The 21,222-nt window shown below is 41.4% G+C and overlaps 1 protein-coding gene and 1 long non-coding RNA gene across 3 annotated transcripts in view; one reads left to right on the forward strand and one right to left on the reverse strand.

The window, feature by feature from the left end:
* The first annotated feature begins 986 nt into the window (after nucleotides 1-986).
* Nucleotides 987-21,222, forward strand: part of LOC124297860 (T-box transcription factor TBX20-like) — a 34,320-nt gene continuing 14,084 nt past the window's right edge. For both annotated transcript variants that reach the window (XM_046749205.1, XM_046749206.1), the window contains exons 1-3: nucleotides 987-1,337; nucleotides 6,419-6,791; nucleotides 12,979-13,252. In XM_046749205.1, the coding sequence (XP_046605161.1) occupies nucleotides 1,217-1,337; nucleotides 6,419-6,791; nucleotides 12,979-13,252 (768 nt within the window). In that variant the 5' untranslated portion in view covers nucleotides 987-1,216. The remainder of the gene's footprint in view (nucleotides 1,338-6,418; nucleotides 6,792-12,978; nucleotides 13,253-21,222) is intronic.
* Nucleotides 16,332-19,104, reverse strand: LOC124297861 (uncharacterized). The gene is made up of 2 exons (XR_006906671.1): nucleotides 19,018-19,104; nucleotides 16,332-16,504 (listed from the first exon to the last, which is right to left on the reverse strand). It is a non-coding gene; the product is annotated as an uncharacterized LOC124297861 (long non-coding RNA).

Below are 21,222 nucleotides of genomic sequence, written 5' to 3' on the forward strand. Positions count from 1 at the left end.
TTTTTTTACCAGAATTCGAAAAGTTAGTGAAAAATCTGCGGTATTGTCAATGGATTACGATACACTTTTGGAATAGATTTCAATATCAATTTTTCGTAAAAACTCTACACGTTGTATTTTCTTTATTATCATGCAGCTCCCAAGGAATCCTGATTTTTTTTCTGTAAAATCATTTGTTGAATATCTAAAGTGTTCCAATTACGTTTTGGCGCACTATAGAGTTTTGGAGTATTTACTTAAATATGGTTGGAAATATCCTTTCACAATGGACGAATTTTCGGATTATCCAAACAGCTTGGGCTTTAGGTTTATTGACCATAATTGCTCCACCTCGTTACGGGTGAATATAAGTCACCATTTGCCGACTTAGCGCCTGTTCCAAGTGAAACATACATTTTGTCCTGCATTACGAATATTGTGCCTTTTGGTTGTAATCTTGATTGTATACCTATAATCGAAGTGGTGTTGAACCGAAATCGACGGTACTAAAAAACACACGCACATACCCAACTGGACAAAACGCCAGAGAGGTAGTGTAAGATCCTCGCACCAAGATCCTTTGTGGTGATTCTTTAATGGCGGTTCTCTTGTGTATCACGTCACATGCGGTGCGAAACGGGGATCCGGTGGCCGTAACCAGACCAGCAGCACAGTTTGATTTTTCTGCTGCGACGTTCTACGGTAGGTGTGCCTTCGGTGTGGCCGGCGGAGCGCGACGCCCGGTGAACAAACATGTTACTATCCCAATCGATCTGTTCGAGCGCTGAGTGTTCGGGAGTGAAAAGCGGCGATCCTCTCCCTTAAGCGCCCAAGTCCACGCCTCCGATCCCGTTGCAATCACTCTACGCCCCGCCCACCGGGCTCGGATTGGTCATTGGCGGTGTGGGCGGAGCGAGCGCGGCGTTGCGCGCGCAGCGTCTTATCGCTCGCGCTCGCTGTGGAGGGGAGAAGACTGGGGAGGAGGAGCGGAGGTCAGTGAGGATCGGGAAGTCGGCTGGCGCAGACGCGTTGTGTGCCGCGAAAACGCAGCTGAACGAACGCGTATCATCTCGCAACCGAGCGGTGCGCGTGTGGCGATTCCGGATTTTCAACCGGCTAATTCATGTGTGGGATTATCGCTATATCAACGTTTTCTTGAACGGTGCTGAGCGCTGCACGGACAAGGCGCGCGCTAAGTGAGGGAGTGCCGGATACCCTAGTGTTGTGCGACGCAAGAATGCCCGCCAAGGGGGAGAGGGGCAAGGCGACGGACTTCAGCATAGCGGCCATCATGGCGCCCAGAGGTCCTTCGTTTGGACATTACCACCTGCAGGGTCTCGCCAACGGCACCACCAATGGTATGACAAATTCGGCCTTGCCCTAACGCGCTCGGACCACCCGCAAGATTTCCGGGAGTTCCAAAAAACGCGATAGTCATCTAGTACAGAGTGCGATACTTCTTCTTGGCTTGCAGACCTTATGCCCGCTTTACCTGTAACCCAGAGGTCCGTTCCACCCTCTATTTTCACTGGCTCACAGCGGGGTGCAGGTTTCACTTTCACGGTTCACCAATGCTCGTGCAACAAGACGGTATAACGAGCACGGAAAATTCAACATATCCAAAATTCTTTTGCCATATTTCTGGTCTTCCGTGTTCGAGATCGCGCATAAAATGATCTTTGTAAATGATTCTTGTCAAATTCCTTGAGGTGTATGAACTGTGAATTCTTATACGAATTGCGTTACAGTATTCGGAGCGATTTTGGACAATTAACGTTATTCGTTTATGTATGTTGGAACACTGTAGTTTCCGTCGTGTTCTTCACTAGCTTAACTTTCTTACGGTAATTTCGCCGCCTTTAGGTCGTAGCTCGATGATACTAATCAAATAATTCGACAGTTGGATGAATTTACACACGGGACACTGTAATCACTTTCGAATCGCATTGACAGGTTTAATCGCAGCCAATAGGCGTGTACTTTTCAAGTTTCGCAAGTTGTAATCTGGTTATTAACGTGCCATATTCTAGTGCTAGGTGTAATATTCAAACAGCTGCAGCTGGACTGTTTGACTAGATCTTAATCAGTCTTGATGTACGCATTTTTCTCCAATTAATACGAAATGTGCCGAATATTAGGTATATCGGGATCTGAACGACGTTTCGAAATTCGGCCTCATCGTCGACGACGAATTAGCGCTAAATTTGCTTCACGACGTCTTCGATCGATTCATCGAAAAATTTTCGCAATTATATGGGAGGTGGATTGATCCGTTAATGCAGGATCTTTGTCGACGTGTTTCTTCTGCAGCACCTGGCGTCGTAAATGGCGTCGACTGCATGCATATGTCCTTCCTAAAATAGGGTTACGAGTAATAAAGCAAATATTGAATGAACAAAATTAAATACTCAGTGCAAATAATTGTACATACAAGAAGACAGATGTCGCGTATTACTACTTCAGTATTGAAACATTATGTATCAGGTAACGCTCGATTTTTTCGGAAACACGTCTATATTTTATTATATTTGAAGAGTATTTCATTTTGCTTGAAGCTGTTGTTCATTCTGAAACGTTCCGATGTACTTGACTCGGGATTCTATGATTATATACCGAATCTCCCGCGTTTTTTACCAGTGAGGAACTTGGCAACGGAACCCGAGCCGCAACTTTATAACTTGTTTGAACCTCTTTGAGGTTTGAGGGTTACTATATATTTGTAGTTCAGATATGCTAACTCAAATTTCGGTCTCATTTACATCTTCCGTAAACCTCACAGCCGAGTTTTACTCAACAGAGCCTCAAAGTTCTCAAAAACTGTAGATCGAAATTGAACCTGGTATCTGCAGAACTCGAGAAAAGAAAACCGCAAGGATTATTTGACGTCCAAACCAAGGATATTGCATTTGAGTCTTTCTAGGGTCAAATGGGTCCCAATTTTGGTGCTGATTATAACTTTGAAACATCGGAATAAAAACTTTTTGACTTATTTTTTACTCAGGGGTTTCCTATCTGAGAAAGTTTCACTTTAGTGTAAAAAAAAATCGAAATTTTACCGAGGTCCAAATGAGGTTTAGGTAAAATTTCGAGGCGCTAACGGGTAATTAAAATTAGGTATAACACGTCCATGCGACATCTTGTTTATACTTTCAAACGATTTTACAGATCTCAAGTAATAATTGAAAATCTATTTAACGTTGAAATATTACACAGAGAAATGAGTATAGGAAAACTTTACATATGGTTAAGTAGCAGTTGGTTTACCGTCGCAATACGACGATTATTCAGATTCTGTAACGCAATTCTTACTATACACAGTATAAAACTCATCCTCGTTCTGCGACGGTAAATTCAACGCTTATTATGTCGCACGTGAATACTTAGTACAGCTACCCTTTTCTCCGTGTATGCATTTCTAAAATATATCGATAATTTGAAGGTCCGAAGCGTTGGAACTTTTCTCTTCTGTCTGCGATTTTTGTGAAAACACTATTCAGTATTATAAATGTACACAAATTAATCCTCGCACTACTATTCTGACCTATGAAGCTTGGATTTTGATACCTTGTCGTGCTGAAATACCGGATAATGATGTCACAAGTATGGCACGCATTCAAAACACGTTTCAGCTCTCGTGAATGAATTCTATAGTTACTTTTCGTTATTTATATCAATGAATTAAACGTGTAGAAGATTTATTTTCGCCATGTCATTTTATTTCAACAGACTTAATCGGAGAAATACGGAGAAATTTTATTTAGTAAACCCAATTAAAATGTTGAGCGAACGTCACTCGGAATATTCAACTCCACATTTAATCTTGGCGATTATTATTTACCCGCCTTTACTTGTGGTGTGCCAAGTTTTATTATTATATACGATGCCAACGCGATTGCGAATTAATTTGCTTTGCACGCGATCTTCGTGTTCGCAATTCAAATTAGTATGATTGATAAAATCCGTCTTGAAGTAGGTACAGCGAAAGATTTCGTCCCATAACAATTTATGCGCACGACTCAAAATGTATCCTGAGAGTTCGCGTACAATATTCCTTTGCCTGCATTGATGATGAATTGGTCTCATATCTGTTCATTATCCACGTTTTAAGTGCGTTTTAAGTGTCACGAAATCGTTGTCGGAGTCCTTAGACGGTAGGAAAAGATATAGGAAGTAAACGTGGCAAGCGCCAGAAGCAGCTGAGCAAAGGAAAGTGTTTTTTCCACTCAACATGCGGTCTTCGTAATTAATTATCCCATGCAATGTCCAATTAAAGCGGCGAGCGCTTCAAGTTGAGTGCAATTTGTATCTAATATTATACTTGCCCCGAACAGTAAAAAATATTAAATTAACTGTGAGCAATGAAAACATGGATCGAAAATGTTTGTCCAGTTCAGCGGTACCGTCACGCGAGAGAACTATAATCGAACAAGGAATTGGTAAGCTCGAGTCGATTGGGTCGAATTTCATTCAAAGAATCATTCTTCCCAAAGTGATACAAAATTCCAAATCCTTAATTCAAGTATAAATAACGTTTAGCTGTTTATCATTGAAAAATTGTTAGAAAATTCTGTTCTTTACCGAATTACGATGGATCAGGTCTCATTTTGTTTGATAATTGGTACTTTATAGTTCACCTGAAACGAATGTCGATTTAAACGTTTATGTATTTCATGATGAAGCACGCAAGTTCGCGAATTATGACTTATAAAATAATTTTACACGCAACGTTTTCGCGATTAAATGAAAACCTAAAGAACTTAATTTAACTTTGCAGGAAAATTAGTAGAGAATTTGCCTGTAAAATTTCCCGCAAGTCGAAATTGGTAAGTTGACATATTTTTTACTGTGTATCAGAGATACGTCGTTTTGGAAAAATTCAACTTCATTGAATTTAGCCGGAACTCCGAAACTTTGGATTAGCCATTCGGTTAGTCTCCACAATTTCTTGTCCAACCTGTACACTGTAATAAAAATGCGGTGTGGACAGCTTCTATAAACTATAATTAATTTGTTATCAGTATAAAACGATTTGATGTTAAATTTTCGAATTTGCCACATAAATTGTTTTATGCTAAGCAGTTAACACCGCTAATTTTGTTTAATTTTATCGCCAACATTTTTTACAGCCTACGTCCGATGCAATTTCTTGAACCAACATTTCCAAGGTGTGTCACGGCCTTGTCTCATCGAGATATTAATTATATTTGTCACAAGGATAATTAGCGCCTGGTTCTAAGCGAATCGCGTCGTTTCATCCGCAATGATCCGCTTACCGCCGACGTGCAGCTCATGCCGCGACTTTCACGAGTTACGGTAATTCCTTCTCTGCAACGCATTCGAGCTGTGATTAGCGTGGGTTATTCGTGTAAAATTTTACACTTATACAGTATGTCAAGACGTAACTTTCCTCTCGGTATGCGTATACGTATACCTATGCGCAGATGCATGTGTGAACGATACGTATATACCTAGTATATTGTTGAGGTTCTCTTCAAGCGGTGCTTTCGCACTCGTGGCAACTCGAGCGTTGCCTCATGCTTCAACGCAATTCATATCTTTCTTATTTGTTTCTACAAATTCTTTAGTAGCATCAGCGGCAGAAATAGCTAATAATAATGATAAAAGCACACTTATAGCATTTCAGCTTGTCGCGGAATCACGTTAACGAATTCAGGGCAAGCCTGAACGGTCTTAGTTACAAATATTTTCAGATTTTCTTTAATTTTTTTTTTTTTTTTGTTCTCTCGCAAAGTCGAGGCGTGCAAAGATCGGAAAGGATGGTAGAACTTGTGTAAATCTTCGTGACAATTCAAATTGTCTAAAACTAATTTTCAAATCAAATATTCGTTGAAGAAAATGTCGTTACGATCGAATTCAAAGTCTGCGTGTTCAAAGTGTTCTTTTTCGCAATTTTGATTGCCAAGATAACTCACAGCTGTGTCAATTAGTGTTTGTTGAGATTGATCTGCACTTGTTTGTGCGATGTTTAGTGAAGACACCGAGCTTCTGTAATTCCGTCTTTTTAAACTTGGATTTATTAAAAGCTCATGGGACGTTGGACCTTTATGGTTTAACGACCAATTACGAAAATCCTTTTTACCTATTTTCCACCTTCTATTAATAGAATCTCTGCAAATCGTGGGAAATAATAGGTTGTATGATCGCGAGAAATTGTCGAAAGCACCTATACGCTGGTTTTCGTTGAGTTTGAGGTTACGACAGCTTGCACGTCTTGTAATTTTCATCCACTTTTCGGATCTGTCCAAGTGCAAATTTGCAATCATTAAAGATACTTCGTCACTCAGGATAGACAAACGAAAGTGTAAAATCTAAAATTTGAACAGTTCCATTCGCGTCTCGATCGTGATTATCGAGTTTTTTCAACCGATGAGAAGTGCTTCAAAAATTCCTGACGCCGAGTTTCCTTTCTGTTTACCAGGCGTTCAAACGACGCCAGCGGATCTTGTTGCCGCTGCGACTGCCGTGGCCGAAGAAGTCCTGGACGACGATGACGAGGGTGAAGACGGGGTCGGTGAAGGTGAGAGTGAGGACGCGGAGAGATCGACCAATGACGAGGAGCAGGAGGTCGACGTCGACGTCGAGGAGTGCAGCAGCGTCGAAGACACGTCGCCGAGCCTACTCGAAGAACAAGTCTCAGCCAAGCTTGACGGTGACGTTGAACGGAGACACCGCCGACGGACGAGCTGCAATTCCGACGAATTGCGGGACGTCGAATGTCACTTGGAGACCAAGGAGCTTTGGGACAAGTTCAACGACCTTGGGACCGAAATGATCATCACCAAAACGGGCCGGTAAGTTTGAATCCGAATTCGCCGTTTCGACTTCAACGTTCCGTGCTGACACAAATCCTGATCGCGTTTACAACCGAGAAATTGGATGCTTTTTTGAGGTCGAAATTTGCGGGCAAATCGCAATTATATGCAGTTCATTACAATGAGAATAAATTTTATCTTGATGGGTTTTGATCAGTTCCATTTAAAACGAAAACTGGTAATGTACGTTCGTTATAATTCACCATTCCAATTCGATTCCCCAACGTTAAATAAACGTGCCATTTATTCCCACTAGACACTTTTAGTTTATTCTATGCGTGGAATTTTTTTTCTACGGATATTTTGCAGGGTCAAGGATTATCGATTTTACTTGTTAGGTACTCACAGAGCGCTAATAGCTGCTGTTTTCAGTTGTATCGGCATATATCGACCGTAACAAATATGGTGATACAACCCGATTTTACAAGTTTCAATTCTTTTGGCGGGATTTAATCAAAGAGGAATTAGTTTGATGTTTGGTATTCTGCATTACGAAATACAAAAATCCGTAAGAACTCGAAGAAAACATCGTTACTAAGTTTTGGAATATTTTTCCGAATCGAAATGTTTTATTGTTCGTATTTAGGGGACTAGCATAGTTATGGTATCGGAAAAGGTTACCGGTATCCAGCCACCTAACTCAGCATTACCTAAAAACTTTTTAAGTTGTACAAGACCCGTTTAACAAACGTGTCAGTCTCGGCGACAATTCAAAATTCAGACCAATCAGGTGGAATTGTGGATCGCGACAGGCGGTCCCTCACCACTGCATCGTCCCTGTTCACCTTCGCTGCTCTTTCTCAGTCAGCTTCTCGTTGATCCTTTCCCACGCTTGGCACCGCGCTAATTCAACCTCGCCGTAAAGTTTTTCTTGCAACGGCAGTTGCACCTATTTGCGTATGTATTTAAATAATGTCAGAATCAACGAGGAAGGGGACAAAACTATACAATTAAAAAGTAAAAACCGCAACGCTTGCTTAAGTTTAAGATTTTGGGTAAAAAGAAAATGTTCTCTTCGCATTTTTTTTTTCATAACTCGAGAAATCATTGTTGAGTAGAGGTGAAACAAACAACCCATCCGAATCGATGTTTTTATTTCATTCTGGTAACATTTATTTTTTGATTAAGCGTTTGCATTCCTAACATTATATAAACATAATCAAAAAGTGAGTATGTCATATACATTCATTCGACAGCTGCATGTGACACATCGATAAAGTATTTTTTACTTCATATCGGTAATAGCGGAAACCAGATGTTGTTGAGATATTCATAGAAATGTAACAGCATCTGCTGACTCTTGAAGAAGCAAAAAACGCAAAAGACACAAAAACACTCTAATCGCTGAACGGCAGATGTCATGATAGTTGTTAAAATGAAAAATACTAAATGAGAAAAATGATGAACGAAAATATGGTTAGAAATTTCTTCTATCAGTTTTTGCGATCGAGCAATCAAAGCGTTTTAGATTTCGGTAAGCGAGATGCAATTTTCATATAATTATCCGACTGGCCGCACTGCTGCGATGCGCATCGTAATCATACAGCGCCGGAGGATCACCTGCCAGAGTTCATTATATGCATACGAATGCAGGTAAATGTGTGATATAAACCCATCTATAAGCTTCGAGTAAAGTTGTCTTCATAGATTACATAGCTTCAGAGCGATAAGCTCACAAAACACCGCATCGTAGTCCTGCGGCAGAAATCGCTGAACCGCCAAAAACTGCCTGTTTTTACTCACCCGTTCATTATACGTACATTATATCACACTTTTCCAACGCGACGTTAACTCGACGAATAACGGCTCCACGAGTAATGTCAAAAGCTTTCACAACGAGCCAAAAGTACCGGCGGGTTTCCTTGCTCACGCGAGCATTGATCATGGGATGAAATAAGAAATCGTCAAGTTTCTGAGAAACGGATTTTGTGTTTCATCCTTCAGAATCTTCCCTCCCTCACCAGGTATCAAGGACTAATTTTATCAACCCGCGCGACGGTGAGAGTGTAAAAATGCTAGACGCAGCGGATCTGCGAAAAGCACGAAGGCAATAACAGCTTAATAGAGAGTCTTTACAAGCGAGAATCTGAGACTCGACGGTGGCGCCGCCACGTGGCTTGGCTATCGACTGACTGCGAGGTCAGTGCGTGTGTTCCCGTGAGTGTATAAGCCAGGCAGGATGTGTCTATGGGCTGTCACGCGAACTGTTCATCAGTGGCGTCTCACCCACTCGGCGTCCCAGAGGTAGGAAGGTAGGATCGGTAGGCGCTGTGCGCGTCTACCTTTGTGTTAGGGTTGTGCGACATGAAGGCTTGCCGTGGCGGCAGTCTGCACACAATATGCTGTGCGCCAGAGTCCAGATACATGTGACGCGCTAAGAGAGCCGAGTCGGTTAATGTTGTGTGGGTATGGACGCGATACCCGCAGACATAATTACAATAGTGACACCACCTGGCAGCGCGGTAGAGTCGTTAACTCGGCAAACAGTTGAGTAACTTAGATCGCTATAATATCCACTGCTTCCGTAATCCATTTGTTCGACCCTCTCGGCCCGAGTTGCTGACGAGCTCCCGGGCCGCCCGGGTCGCTCCGGGTGGTTTTGCTCGAGGATTGCTTTGCGAGGGTGGATGAAGGAAGAGGGGCAGGGAGGGGGGTCGCGATTATAGGCTCGTTAGAAGCAAAGAGGGCCGTTTGTTTCGGTTTAATTGACCGACTTCTGCAGGATCGCTCTGACTACGGTGTTTTGTCCAGATCGTTCGGATTTCATGGTCCAGACTTTTTATCCAGATTCGCGTATTTCACTCTAGTCCACTAGCGTGGAGGCAATTAAGTTCGTCTAAATCCTCTTCGTCTGGTCTAGTTGTTTTGAAAGTCATTCCGTACCCTCGACGAAACCAACAAGATAAACCAATTCGCTTGTCCTTAACATACGGGATCCAATAAGCAAAGATATCGACAAGATTGAACAATTCATATTGTGAAACTCTTTTCTGTATTCTTCATGGTTGCTTGGCACAAGGCATCGTGAACACAAGGACAATAATATATTCCGGTTGAAAAGTTTAGAGTCGGATAAAAATCTTGAGCCACCATGAACCAAGGGTGTCAAAGGTGCGAGAGACGATATATCTATCAGACTCAAAGAGTCACTGGACAAAGATTTCAGGTAAGAATTCTTCGAGGTGATGATTTCGACAGGGGTCGTAGTATATCGCACGCATCATCTGCATGGTAAAACTTGCCCAAATGGAACTGGGGATAGTCGCCCAGAATGTAGGTACCTACTGCATACTTTTTCATCTCCTTAATTTTCCGCTCTTCTATTTTCGGAGCAGAGGGAATCTTATTATAATCACCATGAAATGAAAAGTTGAATCTCTTCACTGGACCCATAGGTTTTCAGGTCTAGAGAATTATTTTGATAATTTTCAGTTGGATTTCTAGATGTCATCAATTTTCAACGATCGCGATCGAATGGACATTGATGACTCTAGTCTCAACCGATGCGGCTATCTTGGATCCATAACTGGTTGAATTTCGAACAAAAGTCGTGGAGACATCCTTGAGCTACATATATCCAAAAATGAAAATGTTGTTTACCGACAATAAATCGAAAACGGGTGCAACTATTCGGGTGACATTGAGCGTATTGATTGAGTAGCGAAATCGGCGAAGCCATCTGTGGGTTACTTCAGGAGGCAACGGAATTTGGTAGAACCTGTCGTTTGTATCTAGTTTCGAAAATAAGGAGAACCTATCAAAAGTAAATTTTGGAATTACTGTTTCAGGCAGATATTCACTTCAGTTTTAAAAACATTGGAGTCAAGCTCGGCTAATTATAAGTTTATTTAAGAGTGCTCAATGCGTTGGAAATCAAAAATGTTATAACGAAAGCACAGAAGTTACAACTTCAAATACTATTTCTGAAATATGTCCTGCTTGCTTTTCTCCATACCACACCGTGATTTCATCGGTACATCCCGTAAGGCAATTTGAAGGTAAATTATGGGCTTTTGAATTTTACGAAAAACCGGTTATGCAAATATTCTGAGGCTCCGTAGAAACTGTTCATAGTCGATGAGGCTATGGTTGTATTCATATTGCACCGGGTGGTCGTTATCAGCAACTTACAATTAGCGATGAGTGTTTATTCAAGTGAATTGCGACTCAATGGGGCTGAACACGGAGTAGATTAAACTTGTGCGAAGACCCAAGTTCCGTTTCGTAACCGCGATTTACGTTCCGTGCCAAACTGTTCTAAGCTTCGATTTGTATAAACAACAGTTTGTAAACTTCTTTGACTTATGACAATGACTTTATTTCTAATCATCAAAAATTTATATTTCAAACAATCGTTGAGATGTGCAATTCCTCAGATCAACATATTGTGCATTGCGGTTAAACGATGTTTCTTAAACAGGCAGAGTGCCAGTTAATCTCCAGTAGATGATTGTCATAGCGCCACAAAATTGGCTGGCGAAGAACAGTGGCATGATGGGTTTGGTCCCTAAAAATACGCCAAGCAGAAGGTTCAGAGTGATGAAGCAAAATAACGCTTGAGCGTATTTGGCCCAGCTCGTCGTCCTGTCAGAGCTTCTTATGTTCGTCCTTAGGCACGCTTCTCGTTTGACTGGGACCGATGAAGTCAGAGCTTGATTAGTTCGGACATCGAAGCCTAGGCTGAAACGTGCCATGTTCATTTGACAAGCGTCGCGATTGACACTCGAGTTGTTCAAACCTCGAGACTGCGGGATTTTTGCCAAATTTGCATTGATGTCGACATCTTGCGATTCCGGGGAATTGCACGACCCTTGACACAATACGCTCTTTCCTCGAGGCGGTAAATTTTTATACTCGCTGCAGAGAAATGGCATCTTATCAAAGCGTGATTCGGTCCTTTGTTTCTTCTTGGTTACAGTTCAAATGCTGAATACCTGAAAAGGTTGCATCGAGACTTTTTGTCATCGTGTGGGTATAATTTGGACGTTGAAAACTGCAGGGAAAATTTGCAAACTTTTTTTAGTATGCTGAAGATCATTTGTTCATACGATTACACAATCAGACATTTTCTTCATGTCATGTGTTACGAAAAAAATTCAAAGCAGGGCTGTAAAATGTAATAATGACAGAATAACGTTAATTCTTTCATGACCGAAGAATTCAAGAATTCTGTCACTGAAAAGTGTCGAAGACTTACTAACTTCTTATGAATGTAATTGTTCCGAAATAAGTACGGTATTTTAGTTCCTTCGCATTCAGATACCAGTTACTTTTTAAATTCATAACATCCTCATCCATCGAATAACTTTCTAGTTGACAGAACTCTCTCTCGTGCCTCCAATTTTCAGTTACTTTTCTTCTTCGCAAAAAACCGCCCTGTGGTCATCACGGCTGTGTTTATGCAGTGAAAGGATTTTCATGACGCCATAGCTGGCGAACTTTAATCTCAAAATTCAACGTGTACGTCAGTGTACGTATTTTGATGATCTGAACATGTGGTTATTTTTCGATTAAACAATTGCTGGCCTCGTTTTATCGACCATGTTCACGGTGTCCAAAGATGCGCACATCAATATTCGCCAGGAGATTCAAAGTTGACTTTAGTTGGTCCACGGAAGGAGTTATTCTCCTCCATGTGGAATTATTCTCATTTCTCAACAGGTCATCTTTGAAGGTATGAGTGACGTCCAATGCATTACATCACTGAATACATAACGATTACATATCGAATAGTCAAAGTCCGAGGTGAAACCTGAGGGACATTTACACATCGAAATTACATACGTCGTTTGCATTTCCATGTTAGGAATTCAGGATTCGTCTTTTTCCGACGCGTTGACTAGTGTAGGATTACATTGAAATCAAATGATAAACGAGTATTTACTTCTGGTCTTGGTCTCGGTAATATAACCCTGGTAATTATGGTATAAATTACAGACTTACCGGTGAGAGCGTAATTGCAATGACAGTGTCGTTAGAAGAAAATCATAAATCCGTGTACGATCAAAGTTCAAGATGAAGAACTTTTAGCCAATGCTCAATTAAACCTGTTCAACTCCAGGCAGCATAGTAGCTTGAATTTTACTGCTGTTATTTCATGCCTGTATCCTATGTTCTCCTCTACGCTGATCAGTAATTCACACTATCGCTTGTATCGATCCGACAGACGGATGTTCCCGACCTGTCGAGTGTCGTTCAATGGCCTGAGATCGGAGGGCCGGTACGCAGTGCTGATGGACATTGTGCCTGTGGACAACAAGAGGTACCGATACGCCTACCACAGGAGCTCGTGGCTAGTCGCCGGGAAGGCAGATCCCCCGGCACCGGCCCGCCTCTACCTTCACCCCGACTCGCCCTTCACCGGGGAGCAGCTGCGCAAGCAGGTCGTCTCCTTCGAGAAGGTGAAGTTGACCAACAACGAGAATGATGAGCAGGGCCAGGTAAGCAATCATTCACGCTTCGCGTTACTTCTTTCACTTTACATCAGCATCCACAAGCACTGAAATGTCTTACTAGGCATATCGGAATAACCGGAGAACAACTATTTTCTCAGACGATGAATGGGGTTACAGTACGTTTCTTTTTATCGCCTCTCATTTTCCGCTATTCTGTCACCAAAGAAGAGGAAATGTGATTTTTGAAAGTCCAGGTCTCACTAGAACTCCACGTCTTTAGGCATTTTGAAAATATCTTCGATCAATTTTTTGATCACGTATCTTTGGAGAACGAATGATGAGATTTTTCCGATTTTGGTCTCAATCGACGCGGTGCTTCCTAACTTAAAATTGACTAAATTTTTAGCAGAATTAGTCTCACCATTCCTGAGGTTCTTGCCACGATAAACAAACGCATTTAGTAAAGTCGAGATAATTTTAGGACCATTCCTTTCACGCACGGCTGTTCTTCGCACTATTTTTTACTCGTCATTCGCGTGATCGGACTTTTCGTTTCCTAAATCTTACGTTTTGTGACTGCTTTTAGCGCCAGTGCGAATAACGACGGCGTAGATTCAAGATAATTATCCATGACACACAATATCACGTATACAGATAGTTGTCGGTCTGTAATCCGTGCTACTTTCCCAAATTACAGACGAGCTATCGCCAAGAAGCGAGGTGCTATTCCTTTATAAGTCACGCTCTGGCATATCAACTTTGTTCAGTCGTGAATAAACTCTTTACTTGGCACTATATTAGCTACCCGCCACTTCGTCCGATCGATCCGCAGGCGAGCTGGTGAAATGTAGGAATATATATCACGTCACAATGTACGCATATACAGGGACCACAGAAACGCGATTTGTGCGTGCACACCTATTTCGCCACTTGATTCTATTAGGAGACCAGGCTACCAGTATATCCATCGCGAACAAGACTTTCTGCCACTCTGTTCAATTACAGAAGCTCGTACCTTACACCACACACTCTGTGTTCGAGCCACACACGTAGCCGTAGGTCGTTAATACAGATTTCACAATAATATGCAGACAGGCTTTTCTTTTCACCGGTTCCTTTATCCTGCGATATAGCTGTCAGTGAAATTGAACAAAATTTCATCGCCGTTTTTACGCGTTCCTTCCAACCCTGCCTCATCCGGAAGTAAATGGAGTTGATCGAGAGAGGGTTCGGTTCAAAACACTGGAGTAAACCATACTTATAGTTCAAAGTATTGCTGAGAAGCAGGTTAAATGACTAAACTTATTTTTTGATTAAGTTCACAAATACAGTTGTACTTCCCTTTGTCGTTTAATCCGCGGTTTCGACAAAATGATTGTTATATTAAATGAAAACATTGTAATATTATCTTATCATTGCATACGTTAAGGACATCTTGACTCTATTTGATGTATGTGTTGTGTGTGACGTTTTTTGGGTAATAATGTGCGGTTGGATTTATGATACAAGCTCCGAAGAATGTATCGTCATGTCGATCCGGATGAATTCACGTTGCAGTAGCTGGCTATCAACTCAAAAATTTCCAGCCCTGAGAGCCTGCATAAAAAATGACCGTCAGTCTCTGAGCACTCAAAACTGAGATGTAACTTTTGACCCACTTACCGTACAGTTGAAAGGCGCATAGATTGAGCTTACAATTAGGGTAATGGTACGATGAAATTGGTATGCCTACCTAAACGACATCAGCTACCGCAATTTTATCACGGATGGAATTATTTTCCGTGGAATGTAAAACATTCTTAAGTGTCTATTTCCTTTTTTACCTTAGTAAGTCATCTTTTGACGTTCTATTCAGATATTCATATGGACTGTATGAATTACTTAACGTGTAACACTTGAAATACACAAAGACTGAGTTCAGAGTAATGGTACCACTGAACTGATAAACCCACTTATTGTTGGACTTGAGCTACCGCGATTTTGCCACGAGTTGAATTACTATCCGTAAGTCTTGTCCAGCCTTCTCACATGTCATCTCATCTCCTTAGCGAGGCATCGCGGATAGTCTCTCCGCGTAAAGCAGCTACCTGACATGGTGGAGTTATCCAAGCGGTATTTAATACCGCGACGAGGTTTAGGAAGCGTTGGATACATTCGCTCCGTGGGTGGAGGTACGGACGCGACTGACTCCCTTTCCTCGTAGCTGTTACGCACACTTGACAACGGTCAGGGGTAACGATGACTTCGTATAGGCTAATAAATTGTTCGAATGTTTGCCCGGACCTTTTGTCATGATGATTACGGGCAGTAGCCTACGCCCGCGCTCTTTACCCGCTGGGTAGTCTAGCCCTCTTCCCTTCCATTGACGTCGTATGCACAAGCACACGAACACCGTCCTTCCTTCTTCAACGGGAATAGCTCACCCACACCCACCTCCTTCGTGGCGTTTCGCTGTGAGTTGCCTGCTAGTGTGCAAGTGGAATAGGCCTCTCACTTCGTCTTTCTCGCTGCACACGCACCATCGTCGTCCGGACGCCAGTCAACTCGACGACTCGGAACTCAGGACTCAAGTGGTAGGGAACATTCCTTGGCCACGGGCACTATTTCATCGTTTCGTATGACGCGATATTATAAGACCCCCGCCTGTGACTGCTCGGTCTACAGGGTGGTCCAAAAGCGACGCTACGAGCATTCGCCGTCTGATATGCATTTTCGATTCAACTAATATCATTGTCTTATCGTTCCGCTCTGGATATTTTTCACATCTTTTATTCTGTCATTTTCAACAAACGTGGACTCCGCTGAAATCACTTTCAATCTCCGGTGCTATGGCCGCCAACAATAGCTACAGCGAGCCTATTACGTATGCCGGGCAAATGTTGTTAGTATAGTATGTGTACAGGGTGTTTCCAAATGAAAATTTCACTCCCTGATCGTCGGGTTGATATGTAATTGTCGAATGTTCACGTTTTACCCATATACTCGGCAAATGGCATTTGATACTTATTTTCCTCTGTTTAATTATAACATTACTTCAAATTCCGAGAAATTATCACAGGATTTACAATCGCTAATCCTGTGTAATCGTTAGGAAAAAATTGGAATATCGACGGAAACAATATAATTATATACTCGTAGCTGTATTCTCATTCGCTTTAAGGTTATCGCGTAATACTCTACAACTGAACCATGAATTCCTCGTATTTTTTAACAATTTCCTAAACCTTTTTTTACGGCTCTATAATTTGGCAACACTGCCATCTTCTTAATACCACCCTCCATCTTCCGCAATCTTCCCTGAAACAGAATTCAAAATCTAAATATCGTAAAACAGTGAATGCAAGTAGACTAGAAAACATCATAACGTACACTCTCAGTGTATTGGGTGAGAATTGAATTGCGATTTATTGTTGTTGAGGTTATGTAAACGGATGACAGAGGAACATGATAACAATGATACTTTGACTGGTAAGGTAGATTTGTAAAACCACAGGTGTGAGGAAATGTTGATTTTTTGGTGTTGCGCGATAGTTGACGAGCATTTAAAGGTCGGTGGCAGAACTTGACAAGCAACTATTCAATTTAAAGGAAAAAACACCTTTTGCGCCCTCCTGTACAATTAGCCGCGCCTCCAGCACGCGGAGTTGTTTTACACGACTGGCGTCATGTAGCGACTTTGTATAGCTAATGTCACGGAGGTGAATTTCACCCAGGAGGCTCCACAGGGGCGCATGACCGCATCCTACCAACGAATGTCAGTTGACGTAGGTATAATTATTTCACGATAAACGTGTTGTTAAATCTTTCACATGATCACTTTCCAAGTCATGATCGAGCACCTAACGCATATGTCAGTTATTCAACAAAGTTGCGTGATTAATTTTTGCTGCTACCTAACGAGATGAGAGATATGGGTGATGGTTTGTACGTCAACTGCCCCACGTCGAAGTACTGTAACAATCACGGAGGCTTTGATTCGGTCGCCTGAAATGAACGCGGATGGAAGGATATGTACAAAAATCTTGGTTTGGCTTCTTGATAGGTATCATTCTCTACGGTAAGTACAGGCCTGCACATTAATGGGTCTGTTCTGAGCCCAGCGACTTGCTCATCGCGTCTCTCGGTTTCTCTCTTTCTTCTCGTTCTTGGAATAAAGCGCACGCGAAAGTTCAAGTACTCGATTCCTACGTTTAGAGAATAGCCATTAATTTGCAGGTATGCACATGCATAGTTTGTACTGCCCCGAGTTTACGAAACATCATCCATGCAAAGATTTTCATGCCGAGCAAACGGTACTCGAAAAAACTGAAAATACGCCTCGGTTTCCTCAAGACATCATCCTCAATGCATAACAGCCACTGTTGGAATTACTAAGACGTTATCCCAATCATGTTCTGAAGTAATTTGATGTAGACACGCGATGGGGTTACAGTAGGCATTGCTTTATACATAGATCAACGTATTGCTGTATAAGTATACGCTGAATGGCGCTCAATATTGTGCGGGAACGCAACACACATTTATGCATATATTTATGTATGTACTGTGATATTCTGAGGAAACTGAGTATCCAAATTCACATGTTTCGAATAATTTTATTTCATACTGGTTGACTGGATCAATCACGCTCAGGTTTTCTTCCGCTTGCAGATTCGCCACCTTCGTCAAACCGCGAGGTGATTATTTTTTTCATCTCGTAATGAAATTGGATTTTGGAACGAAGTAGTTCAACTCGATCGACAAGAAAGCGTTGCAACGTTGTACTATTTACTAGTGAATAGTGATTATAATTGATACAAACATCTCTCGGGTCTCTGATTGAATTCATCCCAGCAGTACTATTCATGTTCACTAATTGATCCATTCGCTTTCGAAATTGCATTTTATTGCGGAACCAAATGAAGCAGTAAGTGACTCATTGTCGGCCTATTTCAATATTCAACATACACTGAGAAAAATTTCATTTGTTATAGTAACTAGAAAAATTCAGTAAAACAGGTATCGTTAAAAAAATTGTTTGAATATTGTTGGAATTACGAAAAACGAGGCACGCGCAACCATTTTGCGCTATTGTCGATCATTTTTTGGTAATTGCAACGCAAAATCAGTTTCTGAGGTTTACTCTACTTTTTTAGTTAAACAAGGCTTTAACTTGAATTTATTCTTGCACAAGCATTAAATTTTCGCAACAGTTACAAGGAAATATAGGAACAGTGATCGTAATGAGAAAGAATAGTAACCGATACTAGACTTTCTGGTAACAGCTACAAATCTAATTTTCATTTTGCACCTAGGACTATATTTTTCGATTGTGGTAAAAACTGAAAATAGTCAGGGACTGAGCGGTAACCGGAACTAAAAATTTCTCTCACGATCAGTGTAACCTCAGTGTCAACCTCAGGATACTTCATATGATACAGAGGTGTGAAAATAATTCAAAAATTGAAATCGTTCGAAGAGTTAAATTATTCAAACTAGTTGAACAGTTTCTTGATATCATCGCGGTACATCTACCATACACCGTGCAGGATACAAAATAGTGGAAAATAAACGAATTATGTATAATAAGGTGTGCGCATGAACACGATGATAACCAGCTGTCCTGTAGCTTCTTGGATACAGGAATTTGTTCGTCGACTACCGCAGTAATTTTACTTCAATCTCAATTTAACGTTATACGGGCTCCAGTCACACGTATCGAACGTATAACGTAGGTACATAAAGTAGCTGAACATAACATAAATGGTTAAATGAGAAAAAAAAAAAAAAATGAAATAAAAATAAAAGAAACGTTAACGTTCATTTCTTACCAAAGTTATATCTTTCGATTTCCTGGCCTCCTCGCCTTATCTGATCTTCAATGCGTTATAAACTGAAATGTACGCTCCGTATTTATTACAACCTATATCCAACGTGTCCGCATGAGACTGTTCAACAGTCTGACACTTTGACCACAGTTGTGTACGTGCATACATATGCATGTGTACATATACATCATTTATACAGAGAGAGGCTCTGCACACAGAGAGATGAAGTAAAATGTGATAGAGGCCGGGGAAAAAGGAAAGAGGGAAGGGAGGGAGGTAAAGAAAGAGAGAGAGAGAGAGGGAGAGGGAGAGCGAAGGATATCCTCGTGTCCACCGGGCCACCTGCAGCCGTTAGGTGGGTTTCAACAGTTGCGAGGACGCAGCCGCCTCCATATTTCATATTAGCTATAATATAAGTCTGATTCCACTCTACCCCTCTCCCCTCTACGGTCATGCACGTTGGTACTCGTATGCATATGCACACGGTTAGACGGTCAGACAGACGTATGCTAACGACGTAGCCTACCTGCCGGGCTGTCCGGTCAGCGCTTATCACGTGCTCAATAAACTACGTAATTATCAAACCAAGTGGCACAAGTCCTTTTTATACATTTCGTACACCTTTACCGTGGGTTCTTTGGACTGGTACGGCGATGACCGGAGGTTAGAATTCTAAGTGCTTACGCGCTCGCGTGCATTCGTTTCACAGTTCGTTTTTATTGTGAATTTTATTTTATTTGAAACCAGCTCCTCGTAAACTTCGTACCCGGCTCGCTTCTCGCGTGCAAAAAGCAAATAATTATTCTCTGTTTTAAACGCAGTGTTTTATAATTATACACATATGGGAAAGAAACCAAGAGTCCCTATGTAACGTAACCAAAATGTGAATTCGAAATTCTCTAACAATTCTAGTTTCGTTTTTTTCTTCTCTTATTTAGGCTACTCAATCTAGCCAACTCAAGCATTGATATGTTGGATCGTCTGAATAAGAAGTTACGTAAACTAAATAAAAAAAGAACAAACGTAAAATCTCCGGTAATGTTATGTGCGCCAATGATGGTGAACACGGTTGAAACAACATTTCTACCGTGTAATAAAAATCACTGCTGCACGTAAACAATGTGGGAAGAGGTTTTATAACTAGATGCTTCAAAATGTTTCAACTCTGCAGGTGTTTTTTTACCCGATTTATATATATTAGGCTTATTCGCTATAGAAATCGCCAGAGATCGTCTGGAAAATCGTTTTACAACTAGCTGTCTCCAGATTGGATAAGAATAGATCGGTGTAAATGTGGTGTCAAAGATGTTCATCGATAATTACGTATACTCGGTATATAAATGACGGGCGATGCGGCCGATGTGCGAGAATGGAAGTGATTGTCACATAATCGAACTCGCATTTTGGTTCGGACCGAAATCAAGTTAGCCGAAAGGTTAAGGCATTCTTAAAGAATATTGCCGTGCATATAACACTGCCGAAGACTTCCTAGCAGAGTGTTTCTTTTTTCCTAAATTTCGATTCATCGTTAAACTTTGTTTAGCCCCGAGCCGCGTTACTGATTTAAGGAATATGTTCACGAGAATCGATCCCATTTAAGTTTTTCGAACATTAGTCGATTAAAAATATCTTGCGATATCATAGGTCGATAAATTATCATATGAATCGATCATAGAATAATTTGCAAAAACTAACCTAGAAGCTCGTCTCACAGTGAAACAAATAGTTTAAAAATCTGTACGATATTTATTTAGCCTTAGCTGACCTTAGCGCACTTGCTAACAATAGCACGATCATTTTGCAAAAAGTTTCAAATCAATTAGAAGTTTTGTGAAAATATCAGACTGATTCTCGTAAATACTCTTGAACCGGTCATGTGACTCCGTAGTGAAAACACTTGAAGGTTACCTTACATTAAACAACTTCGGAAAACAGTTTAGCTCTCACTCATCATTTCACATGAGTATGAGGTTATGAAACGCGATTGGTCCTAGCCGGGCCGACTGTCTCGTGACCGAAAAATAAAGAAAGTCTCGGCGTCCGCTGCAGGGGGCTAATCGCTACACGCGTAGGATACTCTTTGACTAATCGTGTCGCGTATGATACCGGTTCACGACGCGGCTCGATCTCTCGCTCGGCGGGCACAGCTTTCGTATATCCATTCCGCCATATCTATCCAATCTACATTCTACTTGCTTCGTGCTTCAT

This window comes from Neodiprion virginianus, chromosome 2, assembly GCF_021901495.1.
Source record: "Neodiprion virginianus isolate iyNeoVirg1 chromosome 2, iyNeoVirg1.1, whole genome shotgun sequence".
Classification (NCBI taxonomy): Eukaryota; Metazoa; Arthropoda; class Insecta; order Hymenoptera; family Diprionidae; genus Neodiprion; species Neodiprion virginianus.